This window comes from Eulemur rufifrons, chromosome 8 (assembly GCF_041146395.1).
Source record: "Eulemur rufifrons isolate Redbay chromosome 8, OSU_ERuf_1, whole genome shotgun sequence".
NCBI lineage: Eukaryota > Metazoa > Chordata > Mammalia > Primates > Lemuridae > Eulemur > Eulemur rufifrons.
This window is the reverse complement of record NC_090990.1, coordinates 50,165,501-50,185,178: the sequence shown is the minus strand read 5'-3', so window position 1 is coordinate 50,185,178 and position 19,678 is coordinate 50,165,501. Positions and strand designations below refer to the sequence as shown.

At 38.2% G+C, this 19,678-nt stretch overlaps 1 protein-coding gene across 3 annotated transcripts in view; it reads right to left on the bottom strand.

The window, feature by feature from the left end:
• The window catches only part of PDE4B (phosphodiesterase 4B), a 502,155-nt gene that overhangs the window by 393,553 nt on the left and 88,924 nt on the right, over window positions 1-19,678 (bottom strand). For 2 of the 3 annotated variants that reach the window (XM_069480104.1, XM_069480105.1), the window contains exons 2-3: window positions 6,977-7,089; window positions 54-292 (exon numbers count right to left, since the gene is read on the bottom strand). In XM_069480104.1, the coding sequence (XP_069336205.1) occupies window positions 54-292; window positions 6,977-7,018 (281 nt within the window). In that variant the 5' untranslated portion in view covers window positions 7,019-7,089. The remainder of the gene's footprint in view (window positions 1-53; window positions 293-6,976; window positions 7,090-19,678) is intronic. The other variant, XM_069480107.1, reaches the window with a different exon arrangement.

Sequence of the window (19,678 nt, the reverse complement as noted above, 5' to 3'; positions counted from 1 at the left end):
GAGTCACAGGACAATAAAATTTAGAATTGACATTTAACTTTGAGGCTACTCACCACTCCTGGCTTACAGTTGTGATAGCAATGCTTGGAAGTGTTGTCAAAGGCAATGTGGTCGGCCTGGAAATGCCATCTCCCTCAGGAGTCCTTGACCTTTCATTCTGTCTTTGGGACAGTGGTGGTAACTGTAAGTTTCCTGAGCAACACCTTCTCCCCCTCCAGAGGTCGATGCCAAGCGTGTTGCTGGAAGAACTGTAGGATTTACTCAAGCTACATTCAAAATAATCTTTAACATTCTGGAGGAAACACAGGGGGCAAAAAAGAAGAAAAAGAAAAAGAAATTCAAATGTTTAAGATGATGAAGTGAAATAAGAAACTAAACAAGAAACTAAAACTAAATGATCAAGCTGTCACTTATGAAGTCCTGATTCATTATCTCACAAATGTAATCTACCATTGACATCAAAAGTTTAAAGGAAAAAAAAGAAGGGAGGTGCTGATTCTTAATTTTTAGAATAAATCAATCAGTTGCATATTCTTGGAAATCTTTAGGCATGTAGATAACGTTTACCAGTTATAGCATGTGGACTGGAGGATTTTTTCTTTTCTTTCTCTTTTTATTTTTCTTTTATCCTTAATTTACTAAAATGAAATTTGCTAAATTGAAAATATATTTTGGAAACCAATGTTATCATTCTACAACATGAGAACAAACTATAATAAAACATAAAGTCTCTAGTGCTTTAAAGTAAAATATATTTTCTCTTAAGACAGCAAAACATTGATAATTATGGGTGACTGCTCTGCTCCTATGAAAAGTCTTCTTATAGTTGGTGATTTTCTTTTTGGTCAAATTGCATAAGAGCTCAGAAAAAAAAAGAGGTATATGCTATCCACACCTGAACTGCCATGTTCAAATACATGCCCTAATGCTGACATAAATCAAATACTTGTAAGAAGACAAAGGCATTGTGCTATAACCAATCACATGAGTTATTCATTCTTCCCATATCTCTTGGTGGCTATAGGTCCTGGTACTGCTGAGAGTGGGAGTCCCAGATGAAACACTGCCTGGTATACCATTCATACCAGCTCAAAGACAGACAATGTTATAGCAATGCAGTGGCCACTAAAAGCAACTTGAAGTTTAAAAATTATAATTTTCACTCTCCATGCTTATCTTAACAGGGAATAATGGAAGTCCTACCATCAGGCCAAAGTGTCTCACCTGAAAATCACTCTGTGGCCCTAAAGGGAGATAATTCCTATTAGCACACTAGACTTAGAAGAACCTTAGACTAGATCTCCTAAGGTTTTAACAGACCAAAGTTCTTTACCCTCTACTCCTCCACTGGACTGACCCTATTCTAGTTTATACAACAATTAACTCAAGTTTGAGGATCTCGCTGGGTTCATTCAACAAATATTTGATGTACATCTATTATAGTTTTGCACTGTACTAATTAAGAAGGATACAACAGCAAAAAGAGGCATAGTATCTATTTTCAGAAAACTGTATTGTAGTGGTTTATACTTATCTGATCCACACAAGACCGTATTTTAACGACAAAAATCTGAGCAAGAAAAGGTTTGACAATTTTCAGGATCCCTACTCTCCCTAACTGAAAGTGAGATATCAGCCTATTTTTTTTTTTTTTTTTGCATTTGACTTATGGTTTTGATATGTCAGTTATTTGAAATTCAACAGAACCACAATTCAGTAACAGGAAGAAGACAAAACAATTTAGGACTTTCCAAAGTTTAAAATATTCTGGAATGCATTCATATTTTACTATTTAGTAACTAGTGATTATATTAAATCCATTGTAGGCCTAGCACTTACTTCATGGTGTGCGTGTGTGCATGTGTGTGTGTGTGTGTGTGTGTGTATGTGTATGTGTGTTTTAGAAATTAGAGGCTAGAAGAAAAGCCTAGTATATACAAATTTGTTTCTTAAAAGACTTAAAAATTAGTTGAGGAGAAAGAGTATACAAAATATTTCTGAAAAGATTTAAGAACAAACTAAAAGCCAAAAAGTATAACTGTAAATCAGCCTAGTGCCAAATATGCATGTAAAGAAAGTACTGGTTATCTGGGAAAAAAAGTCTTACCTATACACTTTACCTCTTCTGTAAGAAATATTGTACCAAAGAATAGAAAATAAAGATACAATTTAGCTAAACCACCAACCACCTTAACCTCCTATTAAAATTATTAGGTATTTTTCTCTTTTACAAAAAGGACATATTGCCAATAAGTTTTAACTGTAGTAAGAGAGTTTAATGGATACTTATTTGGTACTTGTTATCTGAAAAATAACAAAGTCACAACTACCACAAAATATTTCCCACATTAACATGTAAACAAGCTTGATTTTACAGATTTGAAATCATGCTTTGAATTTAAAACTTTGTTTCAAAAGACTTCAGTTAACATGAAAATGCATTGACACAAAAGAACACAATGGAATAGCTTTTTATAAATTAAATTAAACATTGAAAACTTCATATTGTTTTATAAACATTTATTAACCCATGCAGAGTTATTCATAATTACCTCAAACTCTGTAATTCATGCCCATTATTTGTATACTATTCCCCTAAGATTAATAAAAACCTCAAAGGCAAAATTTAATTCAAATCAATTCTCAATTAATGAATTTATGATCTTGAACTTATTTTTCTATTTTAACCAGCATGATTCTGAACAACTCTATACCGCTCATCAAATCAAAGATTTTTGAGAAAGGAACATCAATGTGAATTTACCTCTGGAAATCACTACTTTTCAAATGCATCATACATTCCAAAATTGGCCTTTTGTCTGAATAATCCTTAAGGAAACAACCTAGTTTTGCATTATTCTCATGTTCCTGAATAATTGTTTGTTTAAAAATCAATATTGTTGCTAACATAACACCAAAAAGTTATCACAAAGGAAAAGCTAGTGTGAAATCCTGCACCTCAGTAGAAGTTTGCAGGGAGGAGGGAAAGAGATACCAAAGGGACTGATCTCTTGTCCTGTCCCCACATCAAAACCAACCAAGTTAGGACCACTGAAACCTCCAGATAAGACATATCAGTGCCTCGTAGTCAAGGTTTTGTTGTTATGTTTTTGTCTTTCTTTTTGTCTAGTTCAGACATTTTTGAAATTTCTCTACTTTTTGAATGCTTTCATTAGGCTGAGAGTGAGAAAATAGGGTAAGGTATTTTTAAGGACTTCTACTGTGCTGAGATGCACATTCAATTTGGACCATAGGACAGAACTTTTCAAACCTTATGAAATCAGAAATGGAAATTAGAGAAGCAGCAAATGACACTCAGGGCCCCCATTAGCCTAAATGTTATGATATTCCATGAGGCAGTAATAAAAGTAATTTGGTTCTTTAAAAACATGGTTTTATTGTAGGCAGTCACCATCAATTGCAAGAGTAGTTTGCTGGAGGTAATTCTTACTTCTCTTATTGACTACTTCCCTTCTTTCAAGCAATCTCCTAATGTCTGTGATTAGAAGTTCAAAATGATAACTGGGGTGTAGACGCGGATATTTGTCTTTTGGTTATAATTCTATATACATATTATATGTGCACATATATTATAACATAAACTATATTATACATACACATATACTAAACTATAGTATAGTATATTCATATATATAGTATTATGTGTGTGTATATATATTTAGCTATTCTCTCTCCTTTTTTCTCTCACTTATACACGTCTTCTAGTTCTTCTCTCCTAATTTCCCCTTATCAACTCCTCCCCAAGCCCGCAACTTTCTCCCCTCTAAACTATCTTGTAATCCCTTAGTCAGAATTAATTGCTTGTGTTCAGTACTTGAATAGCGCTTAATTTACCTCTCACTTCTGGAACTTAGCTCCAGAATGCAAAGCATTCAATGCATACTGCTCCTATGACAGGCACTGCATTGAGTCTCCTATTCAAGTTATTTATGTGCTGCAAGTATATAAAGGCAGGTGTCAGGGTTCATTCATGTATGTATTCCCATAAGCCCAGTGTCTTGCATGCAGTAAAGGCCTTTCCTCTCTCACTGTTCCCTTTACAGAAATGCTGTTCCCCCAGACCTGCACATGCTCCCTTCCTCACCGCTCATATGTCACCTCTGCCCATGTGTCATGTCCTCACATTGTCCTTCCATAAAGATCCTATTCTCACCACCCAATCATTCTTTGTACCCCTGACCAACTTCATTTTTCTGTATTGCGTTTATCATATCTGGGGTTATTTTATAATTTATTAATTTATTTCTGTCCCCCTCCTCTGGAATGTAAGCTCCAAGGGGACAAGGACATTATCCTACTTCTTTCTGAATCTCTAGAACCTAGAACAGTGTTTAGCACATAAGAAGTGCTGAATCAATATTAGGTGAATGTTTAAATCACTGAATAAATGTTTGCTGAGTTGAAATAAATGAGAATATAATAAAATACCACTGACTTAGGGTGAAAACTTACTTTAAGGGTGTGATATATAAAATATAAAATCTGCTAAGTTGCTTTTGCTGTGAGGGAAGAGATACTGTGTGAAACATTCAATATGAACTTCTACACTGTACTTGCAAGGTTGAGGTGCACAATGAAAAGGTCTAGGTCAGCACTGTCCACTGGAAACAAAGGCCAAGCCACAAATGAGAGCCAAATGTGTAATTTTAACTTTTCTAGTAGCAACACTAGAAACAGGTAAAATTCATTTTAATAACATATTTTACTTAGCTTAGTATATCCAAAATATCATTTCAACATGTAATCAATATCAAAAAGTTATTAATGAAATTTTTGCCATTTTTATGCTTGCTCTACATAATCAAGGTCTATTTTATGCTTACAGCACATTTCCATTCAGACTAGTGCTTAATAGTCATATGTGGCTAGTGGCTACCATGGTGGACAGAGTAAATGTAGGCAATATTTATCCAATTTGGTGGCGTTAATATTCATTTAAAGTGTTTTTCTCTCTTTTTATACATTCTTGCAGACAACCTTCCTCCTTTTTTGATGGTGGCAACCATTCCCTTAATGGGGATCAGGATTATCACTCTAACGATGCAAGGAGAAACAAAAAATGGTTTGTCCATCTTGTGTAGATGAAATGCATTGCTCAGTTTTATTCTTCCGAACACAAAAATCTTGGAGCATACAGCATACAAATAGTATTAAGGGACAATTCCAGGCTTTTTTTTTTTTTAAGAGAAAAATAATTCCTAAATTCCAGAAGTTTTCCTTTAGATATCCTAAGCAGAGCATGGAAGTCTGAACATAGCTTTTTGCCAGTGATACTGATAATTTAGACTATAAGTTAAGGGAAATGCCCTTCTGGTGTGGGAGCACAGAAAGGAGAATAAACGGAAGGAAATATAGTCACAGGTGATAGAATATAACATGTTAGCTAGGTTCTTGGAGTGTGTTTTGAAGACAAGGGCTGAAATAGCATACCTAAGTTTCCCTCTGCATTGTGGGTCCTAGAAGATCCCCCAAGCTCCTTGGGGATACAGAAGGAAGCTGAAAATTAGTCCTAACATACCTGCAAAGGAGTTTGATGCAGCAGGAGGCAAACAGGCCACAGATTCCTTAGATGAGCACCCAAAGGTGGGCTGGACAGTGAGCTGAGCTGACTCTTAAATGACCAGAGCCCCACGGAGAGGTCAGGTGAAGAGTGCAGGCACTCTTGAGTGAAAGACCAAACTCTCAGTGAGCTGAGAAGGTGCACTGCTCTCACTGAGAATGATCTTCACCTGTTATACCTTCCACCACACCTGCGCAGCACCAGACCTAGGCAGCACCAGACCCTGCCATCACACCTGCACAGCACCAGACCTAGGTACCAGACCTAGCACCAGACCTGGGAAAATGATCTATTCCTCAAGTGGACAAGAGTAGAGCCTATTGGAAAAGGACAATACGAGAAAAGGAAAATACCATACACCTCTACTGCCCTGCTACCATAACTTAATTTAATGGTAAGTTTCCCCCTTTGGCCACATGCTATGTAATTAAAAGGAAGGAGTAAGGACTGGGAGAAATCCTGAAAGACTGGGCATTTCCCAAAAAAGACACCATTTTACATTGATTGGCAAGTTCAAGTCCCTTCCAGGCTTTCCCCCGAATCTGTGCAATAGGAACTTAACAACAAGATGAGCTATTACAGAAATCATGGAAAATTACTTCTTCTTCCTCTTTCCCTCCCTTTTTTCCTTTTGCACATCTGATTAGTGGCATAATTAGCTCAATTACAAACGGTAACTGGGTAAGAACTAGAAAATCAAAAACACATTAATGGGGGTCAATTGAAAGCAAAGAGATAATTAGTCTCAACTGACCAAGATCCAAAGCTATAAAGATGGTGAGTTTATAGACTTTTTCAGGTGATTTAGAGCAGGGCTTCTCAAACATAAGGTACATACCTAGACACCCTGGGATCTTGTTAAAAACCTACAATCTGATTTGTAGGTTTGAGGTATGGCCTGAGGTTCTGCATTTCCAGTAAACACCCAGGTGGTGCTAATGCTGCTGATTCCACAACCACACCTGAGTAGCAAAGACCTAGAAGATGTGTACATTAAAAAATCCACCCCCATATAGGAAGTGACTTTCAAGGATTAGCTGTACAAATATGGAAGAAAGTCACCAGAGGATTGATAATGCAAGCAGTGTGGAAAGGGGAATTATCCAAGAATTAGGAGGTGGGCATAGACTAGAGACTGGTGGTTTTGTGAATGAAAACCACAAGCTGAAACTCAGCCCATCTCCAAGCTGCAGAGAGGGCATTGTTCTTGCTGTCCACCTTGCAGAATGCTGGGTCCACTCAGTTGCTGGCAATGTCTCTGTCATAGGAACACCTAGTATCAGAGTGGTGTGTTAAATACCCTTGTCTGCCCTATGAATAGAATTATTGAGTGACTTCTTTATTGAACAGAACAAACGTGAGTGGAATACGGCAACTCTGCCTTTTGGAACTTACATCATCAGCCGTCACTGTCATCACACTCCTGCTTTTCTTCATTATAGAGGTGGGAAATATCCCCTCTTAGGATGTCTATTATTCAGAGCAGCTTTGCTGACAATTTTTAAGACCTACAGGAGAAAACACACACAAAAAAGAACAGCTCTATATCCTTAGTTAAATAAAAATTTATGGCATATCCTCTAAACTAACATTTGAAATGTAACAATGTACCTACCAATAAGCAAACATCACGATTTATCAAGCCAATTACATCTGACATGCTGAGCAAAGAAGTTGACAAAATACAAAAACCCTAGATGGTGGTGCAAAGCTATTTGAGAGAAGAGAGTAAGAATAGAGGGTAACAATTAGGCTCCCAAATAATCGATGATCATGATCAATGTAAAAATAATATGCATTTGTGTAGGGCTTTATAGCTTACACAGTGCTTTCCCATAAAATACTTCTTTTGATCCCCATAACATTCTGTGAGATTATTTTTATCATTTTCTTCTAATAAGAACAAAAGGGCAGAAAAATTATTCAGCCAAGATAACACAGCTAAAACATGACAGATTCAGAATTTAAAGAATATGACCCCTTGATACTGTTAAAAAGAAAAGGAAAAGAAAGATATCAGTGCAAAAAAATATATATGAGAGAAAAAACTCTTAATCTCAATTTTTATCACTAGTTTAAACCTCTCACACATACAAGTACATAGGCGAGTAGGCAAGTATTCATCACAAAGAATTTTAGCAATCAGTAAGTAGAAAGAGCTTAAATTTCCTGGTTTAAATCACATAGATCTGGGCAGTTTGAGGTAGAGATGCTGCAGTTCATGGCACTTGTTTTGTGCAGATCCTTGGAAGTCACTTCAGAAACAAAGAGCCTCAATACAACATTACCAAAATTTAAAGGTGCACCGTAGTTGTGCAAGCTCCAGACGAAAACTAGTTACTGGTTTATGAAGACTTGGGCTGTTAAAACAGGCTCAAATTTAAAGTTGTCATAATACGCTACAAGAGAATATGAAGAATTCTGAGAATTTAACTGGAAAAGATGTACTATGAAAATTAGCAAAAGAAATGTTAATCGTGGTTTCACGAGACCTTAATATCAAAAATGTTCTGCATTATTGCTGAGCTCAAGAACTCTTATGTATGTCTTCACTCTGTCCATTTAAACTCAATGCATGACTGGTTTGAAAAGTCTGCTTCTCTAACATGAAGATATATATAGATTAAGAGCATGATGGAATTGTAGCTATGTGACTAGGAATACTAAGTAGTGGCATTGTACCATCACCCAGGAAACCAGGGTTGAATTTCTAACACATAATTTGACTATATTATGCAGGAGTTGGCAGTGAAACTGACAAAGTAGATAAGAGAGTGGGGGGAGGGAGAAACTTTGCCTTTATAAGTGTTCCAGGGAGAGAACCCCACAGGCTTTTCAGGTATTTGATTCAATATACTAAGGAAAAGAATTTCCTCAGCACATTCCAAGGAATGATTACACCTACTGTGCTCCTCTAATGCTGACCAAACAGCAGTAGGCAGAATTTTAAAGCTTTTATTCAAAGGCTGCTTGAAACCTAACAAAAGCAGACAAGTAACAGATATTTTATCACAGAATGATAGTCAATTTTGAGTGCCGCTATAGGTAGGGTTGAACCTGAAAAAAAGTTTATACTCCTAAGTTTTTCAAACAAAACCAATATTCAAATATAAGTTTTAAATGCCAGATATAGAACTATACATACTCAATGATTATAACTCTGTAAAAATGTGACCAGAAAAAATATTAAAGATGACATGTGAAATGATAACAATGGAAATCATATAAGGGTTATAGGAAGTTTTCTTTTTGTCATCGAGTTGAATCTATTTAGTGGAGATAATGTGGAACAATATGGTATTCAAAAATATAAAAAGGAATTTAATACGCCAAGAGTACAATACATGTAGGAAGATGCCATGATAAGGAAACTTACGACAGGCAGAAAGACAAAATGTTCCGGGGTAACATCAGTAGATCTTTTGGCAAGCAAGAGCATTTTTGTAAGGTCTTATCCATGGAAATAAATTTGTTTTATGATCCTTTGAGTATGAAAGCTTACTGGATAAATTCATGTGCCTTCAACCGGGAACATGTCCTGGCTAGGAAAAAGTAGGATTGCAAGTTACAAGGCAGTTTTCCAAATGTTCTACAATAAAAATATATTACTTTTATATTCAGGAAAAAAAGCCAACATCTGTTATATAAGACAAGAAAAAAAGCAAGAAAGATTATTTTCTGGATATTTCTCATGTGCCCCTCCAGATCCACTGTCCCCCTTCTCCATCCTGGTCTGTGCCCTAAGAGGCTGGTCCCCAGGGACTCTCTAGCCATCTGGGTCCTCGGTGTGTTCAGCCAATGGAAGCAGTTGCAGGAGATCAAGAGAGCAAGAGGAAAGAGAGGTCCCTCTCTGCTGGCCATAGGACAGCAATAGCTAAAGGCTTCTACTCTCGGTCACGGCTCCTGCGGGCATCCCTATTTAGGTGTAGAACTGGAAGCAGCTTCCCACTATTGCTAGGCTCCTGGTGCTTCATCACCCCTTTCTGGTTATCCTCAACTCTGCCCATACTTTTTGTAAATAGTACCTCCTGCAAAATCTCTTTCACCCTCTTTGGGGGTGCAATCTATTATCTGCTAGGAACCTAACTGATACAGACTTGCTACCAAAACTTTACAAAGTCAGAGAGCAGTTTTAAAATATCTCCCTCGGTGCCTAGCATGGTGACTAACACAAGCAGGGTCTCAATAAGTAACTATTCAAAGAATGAATAAATGAAATCCGGTTGGGGCTCTAGAATGCCTTTAATACTTTGAGAAAAGAAGGTCAGTGGGCATTATCTCGAGTTGCTTTTGTGAGGCAGAGGAAGTTTTATGTCCTCACTCATGGGTGGCTGTGGCAATTCTGCTGAAATACATGAAAATAGGGATTATACATGCCACATTAGTGCTGATTCTTAGTGTCTGTTGCCTTTCATTTAGGCTTATACAGATTGAGCATTTACTTGAGCTAATTTATGTAATCTACATACATGATTTCAATTATCTTATAAAAATAACCAATCAAATGAAGTACGCACAGTTATCATGACAGGTGAGGAAATTAAGTCTTAGAATAGTAATGAAGTATGCCCAAAATCATGCACTCCACTGGTTAAGACTAGAACATTCTGGTTCTAAAACAAAGTCTCTTAACCTATCACTATACAGCTGATTGGGTCTTAATCACATTTTTTCAAAATGGAAGTGAATGAAATGATTTTTGCTTCTTTTTCTTTTTTCTGTTGTAAAAACAAGTTAAGTTGATCACTTTTCTGGAGTCATGCTCCCTATTAATACAAGGACAAAAGCCATAATTTTAAAAGATACTAAAATTTTTAAATGCCTCAAATTTAATGCAAATGTTGTTGGAGATTATTTTTCCACCATAAAATTTGCTTCTCAATAAATAGAACACCATATGCCTCATTAAAACAAAGCATTTCTAAGAATTTCTAAGGTAATGAGTAAGTATAATGGCTATAAATTCCATTCCTGTCATATTTTTAGTAGTTTTCCCTGTGGTTTTTATATTTCATCACTTAGAAGATTCTTTTAAACTTATATTAGCCCTTTGCAATATTCTGTTACAGTCAAAGACTAAAATATTCTTTATATAATTTCACATTTTCCTCTTTCCCCCTTTTCCACAGAAAATTGAAGACTGCAATGAGGAAAATGACCCTGACTGCTGTAGCAATAGTGTGAATTTCACCTTCCACAGGTTACAGTTATCAGTACTAGTGGTACCTGGCTGATAGGAATTTCAATGAATAATGGTAATCATTTAAAAAATCCTACATTATGGATACATGCTAGACCAAACTATGCAGGAATGAGAAAAATAAAGGAAACATTTTGAGTTTTTAAGCATGCTACTTTTTTCCAGTTTACAGATTGTCTTCTATTCTGGAGATGATGTTCAAAAACGTTTCATTTTTGTGTGTGTGCGTGTGTGTGTAACTGATTTATTGAACATTCTGAACTCAGTAGAGCACAGATATGAACTGGTCTTCATTTTTCTCCAATAACTGCTTTCCATCTGCAATGTCAAATCTATTTATTCCTCTTAACAACAGTTTGGATTGATTCCATTACTCCAATCTTATATCTGCTTTAAATCACATCTCCTTCCCCTTCTCCAGCTTAGTGGCCAGTGTCTGGGACTTGGAGTGGAAAGAAGAAATGGTCTACTCTTTTATTCCTCCTCCTCCCTCTTATCTTCAAGTTCTAGCTCTTTCCACATTGTGGCAGAGTAGAATTAATGAAAAGTAGTAAAAATCCTCTTACTTAACAGAGGATTTAATTGCAGTCCTTTTATGAGTGCCACTGTTTCTCTGGCGAAATGAGAGTATACGTTGATGCCTTCTCCAACTGCTGGCTGTCCTCTTAGGGTCAAGTGGGAGCTTTCACACCGGGAAGAAATAACTTTTCTTGTCTCCTGAGTTCTACCCCCATTGATACAAATTGAAGCTCTTGCTGGTCGAATACCCTTGCCTGATAGTCTACATTCTTGATTGGCATAATGACATAATGCCTCAAGCTATAATGTCCACTTGATCCAGAATAAGCTTGAGCATCCTATGCTGCTTTGCTGCTGTTTCTTCTCTCTGCCCTGCTGTATCTCTCTCTCCATTTCTCTTTCTCCTTGCTCAAAAAGGCACACAAGTCTTCTGCATAAGTGATCAATGAAGAAATGTGATACTGTGAGTTATTTACCAGTGTCTTTCAGGCCCAAGCCAACCATTCTAAACTCTGCTTTGTGATGCAAACTACATTGCAGACTACATTGCAAACTACATTTAACAGAATCTGTTCCCAGCTGGCTTCCTCTAGGTTCTGACAATGGGAATTACTTGTAGGATACTAGAAGAAGAGAGTTAGAGAGAAGGGACCCTCCTTCTCCTCCCAGGAGTATGGACAACTCGAGCACTCCCTCTTGGCAGACCCAGAACCAGCCATATGGCACTCTCCTCAGAGTTCTACTGACCAGCTTCAGAGCGACCCCTTGGTGGTCCCAGCTCCTACAGTGGTGACCCCTCCTTTGCACTCCTAGATTCTTATAACATCATCTTTCCCCTTTCTTCCCTCAGGAATGGCAGGTTTCTTCTTGCAATTAATTAATCTTTGGGTTACCTTGTTGGCCCCTTTTCACTTTCATCATCCGGTACCTGTGTAATCAGTTTCTTGTGTTAAATTTCTTTTGTTTTCCTGATTGGAACCTAAGGGATACAGAAGCTAATCTGCCATTTGTTGAAGGCACCCCCCTCTCTAAAAGTGATTCTTCATTTTCAGTAGGCTAATAACTCACTTCTCCAACACCTCTTTGCATTCTCTCCTCCCCTGACCCAGAGTCTGTGTATATGAGAGTTGAGAGATTGCCAGGGTGATGACTGGTATCAGGACTCATCTGGCTACCTCTGCCTCCCTCAGAGGGAGGTGCCTGACCATATTTGTATATGGTTCTCCTTAGAGAATGTGGGATACTTTGATGGCTTTTAGTCTACTGCTTTGGGTTACAGTTGCCCTTTCTAGCTTAACAAGAAAGTCCTGATCTTCATATTTTTAGATGCAAATATATCCATTTATGGGATGATGCAAATGTAATGAGGCACAGGCATGTCTTTCTTTTGGTTCTTATGGGATTTACTGAGAAAACTAAAAATTGGGTTGCAATTTTACGTCAGTCCTCTAATCCTTTGGAAACGTTACTAATTCCTAAAATATATAAATGTCTAAGAACTCCTACCCTAGACCAGCGTTAAAGTCTATTTCAAGAAAAGGAGGGTTTCCTGGTTTGAGCTAGCATCTAATATAGTATGAATTGGAGGAAGAAAGGCTGGACAGAGAGGAGCCTGAATTGCTGTGTCCACTTCCATCCCTGACATCCACCTAGCTATAGCTATCCACTTAGCTCCAGGCCTTCGGTTTCCTTAATTGTCAAATAAAGGGGTTGGATTGTAATTACCCACAAACTTTATGAAACTAATTAAATTTCAGAAAAATAGCAGAAATAAACACAAACTATAAAAATCAACTCTTAAGACTCAGAAAATGGATAAATGTGTCCCAAATGTGATACATAACGTATTAAACTCCTCCCTTGAGTTTCCATCTACTGGTCTCATTGCAGAAATTGAGGACTACTATACTCAATTACTATTGCTTTCTGATCTGCATATGAGGGGCATAAACAGGAGAGACTAATGTGCTTCCTTCTGAAAATTGTTAAAGTGGGGTGATGCAAATAAAGGAGAACAAACAAATTTAAAGAAAAAAATTTATATGTAATAAGGAACGTCATTTTCTGCATAAAACTGTTCAATATTTAGATGTAAACATTTCATGGAAAGAAAAAAGTCATTTAATTAAGTAATAACTTTTTGAGATAAGGACTTTTGAGATAAAAAATTTAAAAGTTTTTAGAATTATTATGAACTTAAACCATTTCGCTTAGTCTGAGAGAATGATAAGTAACAAAGAGATAAAGGCATTCATTTTATAGTCATCAGATGGCAAAATAGCTAGGCTAAAGGCTGCCTTGAGTAAAATATGTTTCTTAAACAACCACCTAACATCAATTTCTACTGTAAAATGTGTTCTTTATACATTACTGATAGGATAAAAATTTTAAATCAATACACATGTTCACAAAAAAGAAAAAATTCTTAGTATGCAATTTGTTTGGATGCATGCTAATTTCCAACAATAACACAACAGAGAGAAAGTGACAAATGAATCCTATATTTCTCCACTTATAAATAATGCTTTAATGGATTTTTTAGTGAATTTCAATGTAGTACATACTGTCTAAGAAGGAAAGTTTTAAAGATTTGAATTATTTTTCCTATTCTAAAAAAAGTAATTGGTACCACTAATGAATGTTTCATAGTTTAAAATACCATAATGTGGCATGTAAATTGTTTTGTTTTTGAGAAGCCATTTTTGGTTCCCTTTTAAATAAAGGGAAAGGGACAAAGAATTCCCATATTGAAATCAATTAATAATTTGATATTACAATCTCTCTCAACATATGAGCATTTTCATCTCTGAGTTATCATTGTACCAAGGTGAAGATGTGATTAGGGGAGGTTTAGGAAAGATTAGGGAATTTTTGCTGACTCCCAAAATGAACCATAGAAGGTCTACAAACAGATGTAAAGGGCACATATGGCTGAAACATACTCAATTTACTTAATAAGTATTTGCTGTGTTCTTGCTCATGCTCAAATTCAGATCTTCTAATGCCACCCTCAGTGCTATTTAGTAACTTTCATAAACCTATTACAGACACTCTAGGATCCCAGTTAATATTATCAACTTTCAGTGATAGTATAAAAAATTAAATTGCATCCATGATCCAAAATCCCCATTTCTATCCATCATGAATATTGACCACTTCTTTTCATTTGTGTTGTTTCCCTGTAACAACAAAAACAACAAAATATTGAGAGCCTGATATGTGGCAGGGCCCTGCTAGATGCTATGGATAACATAAAGATGAATATGATATAGTCCTTGGCCTTAAAATGCCCCTGTCTAGTCTTAGCAGAGAAGAATCAATGATTATTCATTCTACAATACTGAACGCGCCCTTGGCCTGTGTCAGGCTCATGGTGCAATGCGAGAGGTTCTACGACAGGAGTAGACAATGGGTTCATTAGGTGAACAAATGAATGAAGGCCACCTCTGCCGGCAAAAAATTGTCAAGGAAAGCTTCATTGAGGAGGCTACAGTGCTTTCACACATGCTGTAACTAAGGAACAAAAACAGAAGCTCTTCTACTCACCCTCTCTCTATTCTTCAGAGTGATCTTTTAAAAATGCAAAGTTCCTTATATTACTCCCCTGCCTTACATTCTTCATGGCTTCCTGTTATTTTTAGGATAATGTAAAACCCTCAGTATGATGATGAATCATTCAAGTCCCTACAGGTCCGGTCCCTGCTTGCATTTCCAGCCTCAACTTTCTATTCTGGCTTTCACTTGCTTCTCCACCTTTATCCCCCATCACTCACCCCTTTGAGTCATTTATCTTTAGTGTAACTGAATTTAGCATTTATCCAACATGCCTTTCTTGCCTCAGAACTTTCCCTACACTTTAACACATCCCCAATTTTGCCTGGCTAACTCATTCGTCAGCTTTCAGCTTTAATGTCGTTTCTTCAGAAAAGGCTTTCCAGACTTTCTCTATGTGTCACAAGGTCTTATCACATTATTTTTCTTTTTCACAGTAGTTACCATGATTATGTATTTATTTGTATGAATGCATAGGTTTATGCCTCCCAGGAGCTCATAGTGAATCCAGTTAATCACTGTAGCCCTTGTGCCAAGCCATGAACATTTGCTGAAAAAATGTTTGAATGAATAATCTAGATAGGCTCCATGCCTCTTCCTCGATGCCCTAAAAGTATGATGATCCAAAGGCAGTAGGTGGAAGGGGGCAGGAAGTAGAATCAGAATGCCTGGTAAACTACAAATATCAGCTCACAGAAAATAAATATTGACAGGATACATATTCTCACTTTTGAAATAGAGGTACAAATAGTTTTGTGGCAGGCACTATTCTGTAGTCCCTATAAATGTATCATCTCAGGTAATTCTCACAACTATTTTTATCTCCATTTTATATGGGAGAATTTTGAGGCATAGAAATGATAAATGACTCATCCAAGCTCACTCGTCTAGGAAAAGGCAGAGACAAGATTCACACCCAGGCACTATGCCTGCCAAGCTCATGACATCAACCATTACCCTCTGCTGCCACTTGGAAGCAGCAAACAAGCATTATTTATCAGAGAGCAAGCAGCAAATGAGGATGGGTCAGGGCCAAGATACAGAGGATAATTGGGTAGTATTTCAGAACAAGAAAAGAACCAGATTTTTTTCTTAATGGTAACACAAAAAAGACAGATGACATTGCAGTTTGCAGAACATATGGAGCCTACGAACAGCTACTTTTTTATGTAATCTCATAGAAATTTATGTTGAATTGGAAAACTTAGATTATGTGTATAAAACTGTATGTCCAAAACATAACTTGAAAAGCATAATAATTTGCCTCTACTTTATCTTATGCTTGAACAAGAATGCATACTTTTTTCCTCTAAATTGGGTCTTTGATTCAATATCTAAAATTATTTTAAGTTAATGTAGATGACTCTTGACATTCATTCTCAAGTGCTATGTCCCTAGACTTTTTAAAATTGTCCACCAGTACAATACTATTCAAATATATTTCATTGTATATGTGTGAGATAAACAGGACTTTGGTCCAAGTCTTTTTAGTCTCAAAGACTCCGGATACTCATGATCAATTAAAAATATTTTCCCATCTTGGGAAGAAGACTGAAAAACAAAGTGCAATGGTTCATTACTGTTTTAAGAAAGCAGCACATAAAATTTCTGTGTTCTTTTCTGAAAAATATAAATACTACATCATTATAGACTTCCTAAGAGGAAGATCACAAAAATGTGAGGAATCTTCCCAGGACCTAAAATGAATTAATGCCATGATAATTACTGGTTTAACTGAGTTAATTGAATATAAACTCTGCCAGTTATTACTTAGAAGCAGACACCCAATTCTGGGCCAACCAGTCTGTCCCAGCCCTACCAAAAAGGTCAGGGATCCAGATCTATGTGAATGTATGAATAACAAAAGCAATCTTTAAAGCAGAAGGCTGAAACTAATATGGTAATACCAGAATGCCATGTAGTATTGTTTTGATAGAACATAAAGGAATGTAGGAAAATATATTTGATTATATTTAAATATCTTCATATTTATAAACTAATTTTCTTGTTATTTTTAAAGATGGAGAATTAGGCTTTGCCCTAAAACTGGACTCACCCGTGAATCTGCCAAGCACCTAATACATTTGATACGTAGGAAATGAGAGAACAGAAGGAGCAAGTATTAAAGGACAAAGAGGCTTATCAGCCACAGCATCTCAATTTTTATCTACTTTACATTCTGGAGTTCTGTGTAAGATTTTATTTGACAAGATGTTCTGCCACTTAAAAAGAAAAGCTTGAAAACCACTCCAGTACTGCTTATTATACCCACCTCCACAAAATGTCTCAGAACAGTGGTTTCTAAACTTTACTTAGTCAAGTACTATCTTTGTAACTTTTACCACATATGATTCCCTCATTTTGCAGGTAAAATATAGAGCTCTATAAAAGTCGGAGGCCAAGATGGCAGACTGGAAGCAGCCCACACATGCTGCTCTCTAGGAAAGGATCATAAACTGCAAGTAGATGCTAAGCTACAGATGGACCTTCTTGGAGAGAGCATTGTAAATCATCAGAGGACCAACAGGAGACACTCAGAGTGAAGGAGACAGAAACAGGGAGTTCCACTGGCCAAGATCAAAAGGTACTAGAGGAGACCCCTACACATGCGGAAGGGATAAAGGAGAGAACCCCCAGGGCCCAATGCTCCCCATGCAGATGCTGCAACTCAAGCTGTGGGGAGTCCCCCACCACCACCACGGTCTTCTGTACTGATCAGGGAACTGCTTGGAGACTGTATGGTAAAGTTGCATCAAAGACCAGATTCAGCAGGGTCCCAGGTCTCAGTTCCCCAGTTGCCTGCAGTGACTCCAGACTGAGCTCTCAGGTCCAGAGCACCTTGTCTACACAGTGATCAACTTCGCTGCAGCTGCCCCAACATCACCCCTTCCCAGGATAGGGAGGGAACAGAGAGAGAGCAGACGCACTCACATGCCCGTGACTGGGAGCTGGGCAGCACCTTCACTGGGAAACTCCCACAGAGCTCAAGAGGTCCTGCAGTAGCACCCACAGCAGGCTTTGTGTGGGGAGAGAGTCCTAGGCATCGCCTAGCCCAGCCACTGCAGCCCTGCACACCGAATAGCCAAATAAGCCCCCTGGCCCTGTGCACCACTATGCCCAGGCCCACACAACCACGGACCTGGGTGCCAACCACCAAGCCACACTCCCACAGTCCCATGGGTGCTAACCAGCAAGCCACACCCTCCATCCTGCACACTGCACTGCAAGCCATGCCCCTGAGACCCACAACAGCCATCAGGTCACACACCCAACCTCATGCGCCACATGGTGAGTCAAACCCCTTGCTTCTTTGTGCTGACCTGAAGGCCACACCCCTGTGGTCCTAAGCCCTGACCAGCAGAACAAGCCCCCTGGCCCAGCATACTGGCCAGAGGGCCATGCCCCCAGGGCACTGCATGACACCACTCCTGTGGTCCAGCTGTCCCCATAGCCACAAGCCACCCCCTCCACATACTGACATTACAACTAGACCTGGATGGAGTGAATGCCCACAGCCCTCACATTTGTTGCCACTGCCTAGATAGCCTCACCAAACAGCCTCTGCCACCAGCACAAGGAGACCTGGGAAGCTCAGCCTCCCATACCACCTGCCTCTGTGGAAAGGGACTCACCCAGTCCCCTTCTTGAGCTTCCAACAGCAGCCTAGGGACCAACCCAACACTCCACATGAAGATCCCCCAGCACTTGCCCAGGTCATGCAACCTGCCTAGGCACTGGCCAAGGTCCTCTGATGCACCTAGGCATCCACTAAGTTCCCATGCCCAGCCCTGCCACTGACCACAGTCCGATGATGTACCCAGGCACTTGACAAGATCCCATGACCCAGCCCATGGCTGGCTGCAGTCTGTAAAGCATCCAGCTGCCTGCTAAGGTCTTACAACCCTCTCTGGCATTGGGCAAGGTCACACCACCGCCTCCATGGAGAGGGACTTACATAGACCCCTGCTCAAGGTTCCAACAGCAACCTGGGGACCAATCCACCAATCCTAAAGAATATCCCCCAGCATCAGCTTGGACTGTGAAAACCACAGGTGATTGAGACAATGCAGAACAGCTGTGTTATAGCCTCTCAGTGCAGCTGCCCCTCTCCTGCCATGTCAATCCTCCAGAGTATGATAAAAAAGCATTATCTAGGGAACTTTCCTCATTCTCACTATGTAGGAGAGTTCCCAGAAAAAAAGAAAAAGTGAGCTGCAAACCTATCAGCCCTGAGCTGAGAGAAGAGGATTCAGATGAGAAGAAACCAGCAAAAAATTCTGGCAACATGACAAAAAACAAGCTACTACAATACCCCCAAAGGATTACAATAGATCCATAGCTATGGGCCCCAACCAAAAGGAAATAGTCAAAATGTAAGAAATGGAATTCAGAATATGGATGGCAAACAAGATGCATGGAATTGAAGATTAAGTTGAAAACCAACACAAAGAAGCCAAAAAAATGTTTCAGGACATGAATGAAAAAAAATTAAAAAGTTGTTAGAAAGATAGACAACTTAAAAAAGGATATAACAGAATTGAAAGAAATGAAAGAGTGTTTTAGGGAATTATAAAATACATCAGAATGCTTCAAAAACAGGCTAGACCTAACAGAAGAAAGACTCTCAGAGCTTGAAGAGAAGGTTTTTGAACTAACCCAGTCTGTCAAAGATGCAGAAAAAAAGAATAAAGAAGAATGAATAATCACTCAGAGAAATATGGGACTATGTGAAACAAACCAATGTATAAATTATAGGTAAACTTGAGGGAGAAGAAGGAAAAGCAAAAAGCATGGAAAACATATTTGAGGTAATTATTGACAAGAAC